The sequence below is a fragment of the Chlamydomonas reinhardtii genome, chromosome 12 (assembly GCF_000002595.2).
Source record: "Chlamydomonas reinhardtii strain CC-503 cw92 mt+ chromosome 12, whole genome shotgun sequence".
NCBI lineage: Eukaryota > Viridiplantae > Chlorophyta > Chlorophyceae > Chlamydomonadales > Chlamydomonadaceae > Chlamydomonas > Chlamydomonas reinhardtii.
Window position 1 is genome coordinate 4216605 of NC_057015.1, and position 12695 is coordinate 4229299.

General features: G+C 63.2%; 3 protein-coding genes across 4 annotated transcripts; 2 read left to right on the plus strand and 1 right to left on the minus strand.

The window, feature by feature from the left end:
- The first annotated feature begins 86 nt into the window (after positions 1-86).
- On the plus strand, positions 87-5845 carry CHLRE_12g518800v5 (uncharacterized protein). 2 transcript variants are annotated; one of them, XM_043068352.1, is made up of 9 exons: positions 87-393; positions 733-828; positions 1274-1396; positions 1574-1619; positions 1856-1929; positions 2190-2282; positions 2639-2779; positions 3070-3476; positions 3813-5845. In XM_043068352.1, the coding sequence occupies exons 1-9, from the start codon at positions 250-252 to the stop codon at positions 3850-3852; spliced, it is 1164 nt and encodes a 387-aa protein (XP_042918447.1). In that variant the 5' UTR covers positions 87-249; the 3' UTR covers positions 3853-5845. The 2 variants fall into 2 exon arrangements, with proteins under 2 accessions (XP_042918447.1, XP_001697073.1); XM_001697021.2 differs by having other exon boundaries at positions 4112-5845.
- Positions 5846-5850: 5 nt separating this feature from the next.
- CHLRE_12g518851v5 (uncharacterized protein) lies at positions 5851-7996 on the minus strand. The gene is made up of 5 exons (XM_043068353.1): positions 7803-7996; positions 7527-7586; positions 7418-7440; positions 7314-7362; positions 5851-7099 (listed from the first exon to the last, which is right to left on the minus strand). Exons 1-5 carry the CDS (start codon positions 7881-7883, stop codon positions 6734-6736), a joined length of 579 nt encoding a protein of 192 aa, XP_042918448.1. The 5' UTR covers positions 7884-7996; the 3' UTR covers positions 5851-6733.
- Positions 7997-8116: 120 nt separating this feature from the next.
- On the plus strand, positions 8117-12542 carry CHLRE_12g518900v5 (uncharacterized protein). The gene is made up of 10 exons (XM_001697020.2): positions 8117-8371; positions 8485-8574; positions 8793-8865; positions 9167-9315; positions 9791-9822; positions 10212-10365; positions 10667-10782; positions 10968-11060; positions 11321-11444; positions 11747-12542. The coding sequence occupies exons 1-10, from the start codon at positions 8240-8242 to the stop codon at positions 11921-11923; spliced, it is 1140 nt and encodes a 379-aa protein (XP_001697072.2). The 5' UTR covers positions 8117-8239; the 3' UTR covers positions 11924-12542.
- Positions 12543-12695: the final 153 nt, after the last annotated feature.

Consider the following 12695-nt stretch of genomic DNA (forward strand, 5'->3'; position numbering starts at 1 on the left):
CTCCTCAAGCTGGGCCGCTCAAAAATTTGCTCATTACAGCAAGCAGTTATAAAAGCTCACTCGACGCGGCTCATCCAACCTCTCGGGGAACTTCATCTTTCGGGCAAGCATCGACAATTTTTCCAGCTGGCATCGCCCACGTTCGCCTCAAGCACTGAATAGCCACTCACACAATAGCAAGGAGCTGTGCTGCTGCAAGGGTGCCGGAGGCCCAAATCGCAGAAAAGTTGTCAGCAGCAGAACCCTAAAATGTCCCGAGGTCCTCAACTGGGGGAGGCCGGCCTATGTGCAGTGCCCGACGATGTGCTGTCTGCGACAGTGCTGGCGCGGCTGGAGTGCCCGAGAGATGTAGCGCGTTTGTCGAGCGCGTCCAAGCGCTTCAACGCACTTGCGGTACGTGCTTTCGCTTTCCCCAGACCGGGCAGTCGCAATGCGCGCGGAAGGGCCGCAACGTTGCTCAAAGTGTCAGGGACGGGCGGTTACGCACGCGGGGGCGGCGAAGCCGGCGTGCAAAACGCGTGAGGCCCCTGGCATGCCAACGTTTGGTGCACTCCTCTGCCAGTGCACCCGCGTCCTGCGCAAGCTGCGGGCAAACGGCTGTGCGCTGATGGCCACTTGCATGCGTTAGGTTGTAGAGCCTGGTTTCTTAAGCTACAACACGGCGCCGAGCGAGGAACCGCTTGCTGACGAACGCCATCGCGTTTGCACTTTTTCGGCTTGCGCTCGACGCAGGGCTGCGAAAACCTGTGGCGCTCACTCTACTGCGAGCGATGGGGAGAGCCAGGAGAGCTGACGCGCCGGGCAGCGGCCATCGCGGGGGGCTACCGGGTAAGCTGCATATCAGCACAGCTAGCACAGCGTTGCGCCATCTCGGGGTGGTTGCCCCGCTCCTGCTGTCGGACCTGTCGAGTCGCGCAGTATTTAGACCTTCAGCTCAAGCGCGGACTGAAATTCGCCCTTAACACCGCTGCGATTCGCGACCCGGCATCTAGTGTGCTAGTGTGCTTCCACGTCCACTTGTATGCTGACTTCTCCACCAGCAGCCCCCGCCCGCCTACGGCGGATTTCGTCCCTCTGGCCCTTTCGTCCCTGCACCCTCGTGCCCATCTGCTAATGCAACCTAGACCTTCCTGGCATCTCGCCACCCGTCTCCCTCCCGTCTTACGGGGAACTTTGACCACGACCTCACCGCGCACACTGCAATCGCTCCCGACGACGCACTTTTCCCCTTTCTCCCCCCCCCCCCCGCCTCTCTTCACGCACGCACACACAGCGGCTGTACGGCAGCAAGGACGTGACGGAGAAGGCCGCCGCGCCCTGGACCAAGCCCTGCCCCGAGGAGCTGCGCGCCAGTGTGGAGAAGCTGGCTACACGTCTGGTGGGGGACGTGCAACAGGTGGGGTGCGTATGTGTGTGCATGGCTTGTGCGTCATGCCGAAGGCAGCTCGGTCGCCTTCCTCCACGGCTGCCCTCCTGACTCATTAGAGCGCGCTTGCACACACCTGTAAGCTTGATTTTCCCTTCCCTTTCTTGACCGATCAATTGCTCTTCTTTCCCAACCGCCCAACCACAGGTGAATGTAGTGTTCCTGGTGGACGGCAGCGGCTCAGTCAACGCAGGTGGGTGAGGGAACAGCAGGGCGGGTTGGGGCGGGGCGGGGCGGGGCGGCGCGAAGCCTCGCACGGCATTTCGCGGCACTGGCCACCTACATACCAGCTCCAAGTTCCGCCCACGTGTACCCCCTCCTTCGACTATCGTACCTGCAATCCCTTCCACCTGATGCCGCCTGACTGGTCGTGCTGGGAACCCCCATCCCACACAAGGCTGCCCCCGCCATCCCTTTCCGCAATCGCAGAGGAGTTTGAGGCGATGCTGGGCTTCTGTGTGGACGCCTCCAACCAGCTGGCAGAGAGCGTGCCCAACCTGCAGGTGCGTGTTTGCGTGCGTGTGACGGTTGGAACCGAACAAAACGCCAGAGATGTGTGTGTGTGTGTGTGTGTGTGTGTGTGCGTGTGTGTGTGCGTGCGCGCGCGCGCGCGTGCCACCAAACACTTACGGCACACAAGGAAGTTCACGTTCTGTTGGGTACAGTGCAGATACTCACTTGCCTTTGTATGCGCTGTCTGAACACGTGCCCACACACGCTACGCCCACATGCCGGCACACACGGCCTGGCCTGGCGCACGCAGGTGGCGGTGGTCCAGTTCAGCAACGACGTGCGGGTGGAGGTGGGGCTGGCGCCGCTGGACTCGGAGGCGCTGCGCAAGACCACACGCGAGATGGTGAGAGCGAGGCAGCGGCGGCGAGATGGTTGGGTTATGATGCCACCGGCTAGGCCCAGCCCGGGTTGCAGCCCTCACGCACCTCAAGTGGCCTAGCTGACCACCACGCACGTGCGCCTGCACGGAATCCACAACAGCTCACTGCGGGCCCGAGACACCCATTCCGCATACCCACGGCTGGCACGTGTTCCACTTGTCCACCTGCCCATGTGCCCAGTGCCCACCCCTCCGGCCCTCCCTGCCCAGTGCTCACCTGCCCACCTGCCCACCCCTGCAACCCCCCACCTCTCCACCTGCTCGCCTACTTCCCTGCCTGCTCCCCTGCCTGCTCCCCCGCCTGCCCCCCATCCATCAAGGTGCGCATGAACGGCGGCACCAACGTGGCTGTGGCGCTGACCAAGGCCGGCCAGCTGCTCAAGCGCGACGCCGCGCCGGACGCCATGCGCCACGTGGTGCTGCTGACGGACGGCCGGGTGGATTCCTACCAGGCTCACGAGGTGCGTGCGCGCGCCAAATGTGTGTGTTGAAGAGCACCAGGAATGTGTGTGTTAAAGAGCACCAGGAATGTGTGTGTTAAAGAGCACCAGGAATGTGTGTGTTAAAGAGCACCAGGAATGTGTGTGTGTGTGTGCGCGCGCGCGGGTGTGTATGTGCGTGTGTGTGTGCGCGGCTGTGCGCGCGTGTGTGTATGTTCGTGTGTTTGTGCGTGCTCTGAACCTAGCACTACTGTCCTGGCCCCCTGATTAACATTCTTCCTCCCGGCCCCTTGTGACATTTTGTCACACAGGCCCGGCAGGTGGCCGACCAGCTGGCTGACGAGCAGCGGCACGTGTCGCTGTTCGCGTACGGCGTGGGTCGCGGCGTGGACCGGGCCGAGCTGCTGCACATCATCGGCGGCCCGCCCACCTGCGCCCACGTGCCAGTCAGCCACCCCCACTACCACCTACACCACAACCTGCACGCCGGGGGCCAGCCGCCGCAGCCGCCGCAGCCGCCGGCTCAGGCGCCGCCGCAGCAGGTGGTGCCGGTGGTGCCGGTGCAGGTGGTCGTGCCGGTGCCGGTGCCGGCGGCGGTGCCGCAGGCGACTCAGGCGGCGGGAGGTGGCGACGCGGCGGCGGCGGCAACGACCGCGGCGGCGCTGACGGCGGGCTTCTCCGTGTGCCTGAGCGCTTTCGGGGAGGCGCCTGAGGAGAGGTGCGTGCGCGCGTGCGTGCGCACATGGATGTAGCATATAGGGCTGTGCGTACTGATGTAATGTGTGTGTGTGCCTGTACGGGAGTACGTGAGGGACATGCATATGGCAGCCCGCTCAGTCACGGACTCACGGTGCTGACGATCTGCTGGCCCGCCACTCCCTCCCGCCACTCCCTCCCGCCACTCCCTCCCGCCCTGCCGATTCTGCCCCATCCCAATGCCCCGTCCGCCGCGCCGCCCGCATCCGTTCGCCCGTGTCCCGCGCCCGCTGCGCCAACCTGTCTGTCTGCTACTGCCGGCCGGCGGGGGCGCACATGCACGCACACACACAAACAGGTATCTGGCCCTGTGCACTCGGGATGACGCGCCCTGGTAGAGCGCATTGTGAGATTCGTTTCCGGGAGGGGTTCAGCCCGTGGGCTCAGCCCCAATCGCCAATCTTTGTATGAATACTCTGGTACAGTAAAGGAGACAGGGAGAGTGCGAGCCAAGTATTACGGTGGCTGGGTCAGGGTGCGGGTGTGTGGTGCGGGCGGCTGCGCTCCCCGCTCGCTTCCACGCAACCGCCTTGGCCGCCACCGGTGCCGCCTGCTGCTGTTGTTGTTGTTGTTACTGCTTTTTGTCCATGTGTCAAGGTACCTGCTGCTTTGTGCGCGGGATGAGGAGCCATGGTGAGGCGCCGCACGCGCAAGCACACACACAGACGCACACAAGCGGCTACCGCTGCTGTTGCGGCTGCTGCTAGCTGCGACGGCTACAGGCGCCGCTACAGCCGCCGTAACAGGCGTCAGTGGTGATTGCTCCCGTCCCCTTTCGGCTGCTGAGTAGCCAGGCGAGCAAGCACGTGTGTGGCAAGAGGTGTACATTACAAGCTTTTTTGCGAGCGGTTTACATGGACACGCTTTGTAACCTAGTTTGACTTCCTGGGGGTTGGGGGGCAGAGCCCGCGCATAGCATATGCAAAGTTGGCTTCCTTTCTGGCACTGGTGACATTTGTAGTTTTCTTTGGGCGCTTCAGTGCGCTGGAACCAGTTGAGCCCACTTCGGGGACGGGTTTGGTTTGTGGTACGAGGGCTGCCCCTCCATGCTCGGCACTTGCATTATTAGTGCTGTGAAGCGCTAGGGCTTAAGCAACACTTTAGTTGGTGTTTATGTTGAGGATCTGTAGTACATACTGGGTTTGCGCCCATTGTTATCATAACCAGGGGAGGTCAAGGATGCCGTGGGGCGGGGGCACCCACGCTTTGGCATTTTGAGACAGAGGCTTCCAAGGCCTGCGTATGCCAAACGCCACGAGTGAAGGGGCGCAACTACTAGTGCGCGGCGTGCATGCTGCGCATGCACGCATTGGGGTGGCAGGCACGAATGTGCTGTGTTTTGTTACGACATGTATCATATCTGCACGCGGCGGCCAGGCGCCGATTGTACCATAGTTGAGGTGCGCGAGTATGCAGGCGGTGACATGTATGACATGCATGCATGACGAGGCGAGGCAACTGACAATTCAGGGCAGGGCAGGATGACGTGGCTACTCGCCACAGTACATACGGTACGGCAAGTCCTGGGCTGCAGGAGGGCGGGGGATGAGCGAGGCTGGTGAAGGGTGGGGTGCATAGTGTGGGCCCGGAGGAACGGCGGGGCCACGAATGCAGGGGCAGGTGAGATCGCATGAGATATGGAAGGGAGGGCTGGCGGGGTACGCATGAGGACATGGGACCTACCGCGCTGCTGCGGCATGCATGGATCGATGCTGTGCGTGATGCCGCCGTGTGCAGCGGGGGCGGCTCGTGTGCCCCACGCATGCCCTGTGGATTTGCCTTCTCTTGGGCAAAAAGCGCGGATGCCAATGAGATGCGACTGAGATGCGAATGAATGCCAGCACGGCATGGCACGGGGGCGCAACGCGCGGGAGGTGGGCCAGTGCATTGGATTGGCATCCAGCGGTGCACAGTCAGTGCAGGGGATGCCGACAGGACGGAAGCTAAGAGGCCGATACCCTGGGAAGGAGTGCAAATGAAGCGGCCCGAGGTTCCGAGATGCAGGAGGGACCTACTAGCCGCTGACGCAGTTTGCGAGCCAGAGACAAGGCAAGCATTCAACCTGCTTTGCTGGAACCCAGGGGCGTGCCAGTGCGCCGCATGCAGTGCGCGGGCCTACTCGAGCTGCAGCAGGCGTGGCGGGCATGTGGCACTTGCGCCCTGGCAGGGCTAGATTAGCCGGCGCGGCGCAACTGTGGGAGTGCCGGCCTGCCGGGGAATGGCAGAGACGGCCGGATTGTGTGCATGTGTGCAGGCAGTATCATAAGTTGAAACGCATACTGTACCAATTAACGAGGGAGTGCACCCAGAGACATGTGCAGCACTGCAGTTCGTTCATGCGCCCCCATGTTACTTTCACTTGTGAAGCCCGCCTCCAGCCACAGCCCAGTGGTATCAGAAGCACGCATTTTGCCCCTGCTAAATGCCGAACGGTTGGGCCCCAGTTGCACGTTCGCGGTTCGCCCCGCATGTTGGCACCCCACTCCAGCCCATATACGGTAAAGTCCATGCAACCTCATGACGCAACCTCGTGCACTGCCTGTTGACAAGAAAGGGTGGCTCTCCCGCTCAAGGGGAAAGATGGGCTGTGCCGCCACGCCACGTTGGTGCAAAACTACCCCATTTCCCGGACATAGCCGCATAGCCAGCCATGTGCCCGGCTAGTCCCGCTGTCAAGCACAAGCACAGCCGTCAAATCCTTCCCCACACTGTGCCACGCTATGATCGCCACCAAAGACCGCCAACCAGACACCGACAGGTCTCAACCTGTGGTCCTGCGCGCCGGCGCCGCTTCTCGGGCGGCACCGCGCTCTCCTCCTCCACGTGGCCTTGCCTGCCCCTCTGCTACGCACATGCATGCCGCCACTGCTGGGCCCAGGCCCTGCGCCGCCGCCAGGTCCTGCGCCGCCGCCGCAGTCGCCAGGTCCTGTGCCGCCGCCTCATGCCGTGCCTCCGGACTTCACGCGGCAACACGGCCGCATGCGCACACGCGCGAAACGCATCTGTGCTAGCCCATTAGCGCCCGGCTGCATTCGCCACTCCACATGCTCCCATCCAAGCCGCCATCACCAACATTACGCTGCACCCGGGTGAGCCGTCCAATTGCGCGCGCCATGCCTAAGCTCATGTATGGCCAACACTCGCATGGCCACGCACCCATGCGCCCATGCGGCATGCGGCAACAAGTTTGGGCGCTCGCAGACACCTGCCGAGCCGCTGCTACCGCTCAGGCGCTCCCCCCTGCTCCGCTACCGGCGTCTGCACAGCCGGCTGCCCTCCCGCCGCCAGCGTGTCCACGTGTTTTATCACAGGCACCTCTGCCACACTCTCTCGCCCTCCCGCCACAGCCGCCACTGCTGGTACCGCCTGTACCGCCGCTTCATCCGCCGCCGGTGCCTCTATTGCCGCCGCCGCCGCCGCCCCCTGACGCCGTTGTCGCAGCCGCTGCTGCAGCTCCTCCTCCGCCCTGATGGCGGCCGAGCCCACCAGCAGCCCGTTCTGCTGCTTGTCCGGCACGGGCTTGGCGCGGTCAATGTCCCACAGGCCCTTCTCCTCATAATATTTGCGCCGCTCAATGTATTGGGCCTGCAGTAAACACACGAGTGCAGGTGCGAGGTGCGAGTCGCTGGTGAGGGCACTGGTGCGGGTGCCGTGCGGAGACAGTGACCTCGAGGCATGCGTCCCGGCGGCATGGCAACGGACGACGTACGCAACACAATCACCGAAGCGGTCTTTAACACAGCTACTCGTGCAAGCCACCCGGCAAGCGGCAAAGAATACATGCCTAAACGACACACACCGGTTTGACAACGCCGCCACGCGCACACGGGCCGCAGCACCAGCCGTCACTGGGGCTTCGCCACGGCGTCCTTTGCCGCCGCCACCCCCTTCTCCTCGTAATGCTTCCGCCGCTGCTCGTATATTACCTGTGCGCAGCCCCGTCTGCTCGTTCAGCATAAAAGTCTAGTGCGTATTCGGGTAGCCAAACGGTAGCCACAGCCGACGGCCCTACCTTGCGCTCCTCAATTTTCCGCTGCTCTGGGAGGTAGATGAAGTAGTAGGCCAATCCGCCCTGTGGAGTGGGGGTGGGGCATGCCCAGGCCACGTGGGTGTTCATGCGGTGACGCACCAGGAAAGCGGCGCAGGGTGCGTGCGTGGCCGTCGGGTTTCGCCCCCACTCCCCCGGCAGGGTCTTGGGCCTTCCCTGCTCCCCTCCGCTATAGCCTTCGCGTCCCCCGACATGTTGACCACGCGCTGGTAAGCATCACCGGCTCCGTACGCCACGCACCGCAAACGCCCAAGCCAACAGGTTCTGCCGACCCCGAAAGCCGAGCGTGGTGTCCAGCAATCGCCCGATGGGGTTGTCCATTTACTTGTTTGGGTCAGTCGGGAGCACAAAAGCAGTCGCGTGGAACAGTCGAGTTTTGAGAGGATAGCCTCTTGCCACTGATTTCAAGTGCCTGTTCTTCAATAGAGCAGCGCAGTACGTTTTGTATAGGCTTAGGAGTAGAACGGCATGCAAATGTGGGGGAGCGTCTTCATGAACCAAACAATCGGTGTCGCCAATCGCGACGCCTAGCCCGCCAGCTTACCAGCTAAAAGATAAAGGAAATCCACTTGATTCAACATAACGAACACAGCTCCCGTCAACGCGGTGCATTTGCAGACTACATCCACAAACAGTCTTCACATCCCACGGACTGCCTTCCCGCCACGCTCGACAAAATGCAGCAGCTGGCGCGTCATCGGCCATTTCGTGTCGCTCAGGGCGGGCGGCGCTCGGCCATGCGCGTGGCAGCGCAGTCTGGCGCTGCAGCTGGCCAGGCACCCGTCATCACTAAGCGTGTCCACTTCAAGGTGAGCCCGGTCGCTGGCTGCCTACCTACCTGCTTGCCTGCCCGCCCGCCGCTGCTACACGCCCTGTCAGCTTTGTCTTAATCCCGGAGCACTACTGGCCGCTGCCCGTGCAGGGCGACAGTGCCTTCAGCTTTGCGCCCATCATCAACGGATGCTGGCAACTGGCGGGCGGACACGGGCGGGAGGTGTACGATGGAATCCAGGTGCGGCGGCCTGCGTGTGTGTTTGTGTGTGTGTGTGTGTGTGTGTGCGCGTGTAGTGAAGGACGGCGAAGAGTTTGGATGAGCAACTGCGGGGCTTAAAGGAGGCAGGCGGCTATGCTGTGCAGCCGCGCGCGTGCGGCGCAGCGGTTGTAGCATGTGCCCGTCGACACGCTGTCAACCGGTTGCACCGTGCGGCGGCCCTCTGCCCTTCCCCGCAGGAGAAGCTGGAGGCGCACGCGGCCGCGGGGCTGACGTCCTTTGACACCGCCGATATCTACGGCCCCAGCGAGGGTGCGTGGCGTGGTGGCTGCGAGGGCAGGAGGATTCCTACCAGGGTGCTGGCAGCAGCAGCAACAGCAGCAGCAGCAGCAGCAGCAGCAGCTGTCCGCCCATTCACCCACCCACCCACCTTGCACCAGTCATCCTCGCACCACATCTGAGTTGACGCCGTGGCACACTCACACCACAGCACATGCTGCAAGCGCCCTGCGCCCGGACGACCAACTCCCCTGCACCGCACGACCTGCCCACCTGCCCGCCTGCGTACCCGACCCCAACCCGAACCCCTCGCACTCCACGCCTCACGCCACAGAGATTCTGGGCCAGTGGCAGCGCGCGCATGTCGCTGCCGGCGGCGCCCCCGTGCAGGTGTTCACAAAGTACGTGCCCAACATCTTCCAGCAGCGCCCCACGCCCAGCAATGTGGAGGCAGCCATTCGCCGCTCCCTCAACAAGCTGCAGGTGTGCGTGTACGTTCAAGACAGTGGAATTGCGCGAGAGCTACCCAGAGTTACTTACGGATATTTGCCAAGTACCGAGCGTTGTGTTGCCGCGTCGACGCTAGTAGTCATGTGCATGTGTGTGTGTGTGTGTGTGTGTGTGTGTGTGTGTGTGTGTGTGTGTGTGTGTGTGTGTGTGTGTGTGTGTGTGTGTGTGTGTGTGTGGGTGGGTGGCCGGGTGGGTGTGTGCGCGTGCGCACACTTGCGTTAGCGAGCACAAGGGGCACGAGGTTGCAATGGAGACCGTGGGTGCGACGCGGTGCGGCGCTCGGGCTGTGTTAGAGAGCAGCAAGGGAAGAAACATGCGCTTATACTATGTGCGTTTCTTCGACATGGCGGGGGCTCAGGAGGCGTGCCAGTGTTGCTTGGCGGTGTTCACGCGTGTAGATGGCGCGGCGGTCATTTCATCCACTCACCCGTGTAGCGTGACCGTGCAGGTTGACAAGCTGGACCTGGTTCAAATGCACTGGTGAGTGGGCCTGTGGGCCTCACAAGACCTGCACCCCCGCACGCCACACAAAATGGGCCATATACACACACACACACACACACACACACACACACACACACACACACACACACACACACGCACGCACGCACACACGGCTCACCGCAGCAGGTGTGTGAGGTAACTACAGGTAACATCCGCAAACCGTCGCTTTGCTGCATCGCATACACTGTCTTTGCTCTATGTTTTCCTTGTGCTCTTTAACACACACACACACACACACACACACACACACACGCGCGCGCGCACACACACGCGCGCACACACACGCGCACACACCAGCATCGCTCCAAGTCCCAACGCTGCCCACCCACCCCACCCCACGCACCCCGCCCCACACGCGCCTGCAGGTGGGAGTACGGCATCCCCGGCATGACGGACGCGGCGCTGGCCCTGGCGGACTGCCAGGCCAAGGGCCTGATCCGGCACGTGGGCACCACCAACATGGACACGGCGGCGCTGGACGCCATAGTCAGCGCGGGCGTGCCGGTGGTGGTCAACCAGGTGGGAAGGGCATGTGTGTGGGCGAGTGGGGCTGCTGCGGGCGACGGGGGATGCGGGATTTTGGCGGGAGGCGGCGGGAGGGCTGTGAGGGGAGATTGCAAGGTTACAACATTGGAGGACTGTAAGGGGGGATTGTAGGTACCAGCCCAAACTAAACCACACCCGGGGAGAGGAGGCCTCCCAGGCTCAGCATGCATGTCATGGCTCGGCCTGCTCGCGTGTCCGCTGACCGCCTGCACCCCAACACCGCCGCCCACAAACACACGCTCATGCCACGCACCCTGCCACACGTCCCGCACAGGTCCAGTTCTCTCTGCTGGACCGGCGGCCCCTGAACGGGATGGTGCAGTACTGCAGCGAGCGCGGCATCAAGCTGTTCACGTACGGCAGTGTGGGCGGCGGACTTCTGAGCGACAAGTGAGTCACTTGGGAGGCTCTTGGGAGGCACTTGGCAGACTGGGTGAGGCAGAGGGGAGAGGAAGAACGGCAGTGCCGGAATGCGTGGCAAGCGGGTGCGTGTACAGGGGGCCTTTGACGCATGCCCCCACTCTGCTGCCTCCCCACCCCCCTCCTGCCTGCTGCCCGCCTGCCGCCCCCGCCAGGTACGTTCAGGAGCCCAAGCAGGGCCTGTTCGGCTTCGGCGGCTCCAAGTACCCGCCCGTGGACCTCAACACCTCATCGCTCAAGATGTACTGGTAAGGGCGGGAGGGAGCGGGGCAGAGCGGAAGGATTTACATGTGCTCAATGCCTTGCTTTGAGAGCGAAGGTGGTTTGAAGGCAAGGCAAGGGGACGCGTGAGGTGCAGCACACGTGGCACAGGGTTCAGGCTGGCTCGCGTGCCCACCCCACCCCGCCTCTTCCTTCCTGGCGCAACTACGCACCTTTTCCACCCACGCTCCCACCCACCCAACTAAACAAGTTCCACCACCCCGTGGCCCCTTGCGCCGCCCCACAGGAACGTGACCAAGCAGTTTGGCGGCCAGGAGCTGTGGCGGGAGCTGCTGGCGGCGCTCAAGGCCGTGGCGGACAAGCACGGCGTCAGTGTGGCCAACGTGGCACTGCGCTGGGTGATGCAGCAGGTGCGGCGCGGGAGGGGGGCAGCGGGAGGGGCGGAGGGGCGGCACTGGCTGCCGAGTGAAATGCCTGCTAAGCTAGCCCCGCTCCATGCACGCGTGCGGGGATCCACCATGCAACACCCCCCCCATCCCTATGGCCCAGTTAAACCTGGCGCCCCTTCTTCCCATCAGCGCGCCCTGCCCTCACTCAGTCACCTCCATGACACCGTCGCCCCACGAACCATGCAACTAACACCCTTCTAGTTAGGATTGGACTGAACTACGCCCCCTGCCCCGCCCCCCTCCCTGCAACCCGCCCCCTAAAGGGTGACGGCCAGACGGTGTGCCCCATCGTGGGCCTGCGCGGCACCGCCCACATCGCCGACAACGCCCGCGTGCTGGCGCTGACCCTGGACGACTCCGACCTGGCCGCCATTGACGCCGTGCTGGCCCGGTCCACGGGGCCCACGGGCGACTGCTACTCCTTTGAGCGCGGCAACTGAGGGGGCGGGTGAGGCCTGATGGAGAGGCGGGCGGAGGTGGTGGGTGACGCGGCTGTGGTGGCGGATTATAGGCGGCGGCGGTGGTGTGGAGGACAAGGAGGTGGAGGAGGAGGAGCAGCAGGAGGGGGAGGAGGTGGGCAAGTGGTGGGGAGAAGCGCGTGTGGCATGGTATGCATATGTGCATGGCGCCGATTTTGCCGCGGCGCGGGTGGGCGTTGGGGGCGCGGCGTCAAGGGCCGGCTAGGCAAGAGCAGGTGCCCGCTTGCCACCTGGAAGGCGGGCATGTTGGACACAATGAGCAAGGGCAACAAGATGAGCGGCAGTGTCGTGGTGCATCGCATGACCATTTTGCTTCGTGGGGGTGAGCACGCATTGAGGCGCGTGTGAGAGCAAGCGAGCAGTTCCTCGTGTTCTGTGTGTGGGCTGCGTGTTGAGTTTGCTCATCCAGAGAGAGGTGATGTGGTGGAGGCTTGGTGCTGGTGCTTCAGGGTGCTATCGTATTGACAGAAGGGGACGCAGGACGCGGGTGCGTGCCGCGTGCGTGTCATGAAGAGGTGCGCACGTGGGGTGCCCTCCGGCCCTCCGAAGGTGCCCGCACATGCTGTAACGAAAGCATCCAGCAGTAGCCTGCAAATTCTATGACTGAGTAAGGCTTTGACAATGATTGTATTGCACATGCAGCGCTGCTGCGCTGGGGCAGCTGCTGAGGCCGCAAATGCGGGAGACTTAGCGCGGAGACGGGGTGGGAAGTGAGGGGAAGGCGAAGGACGCT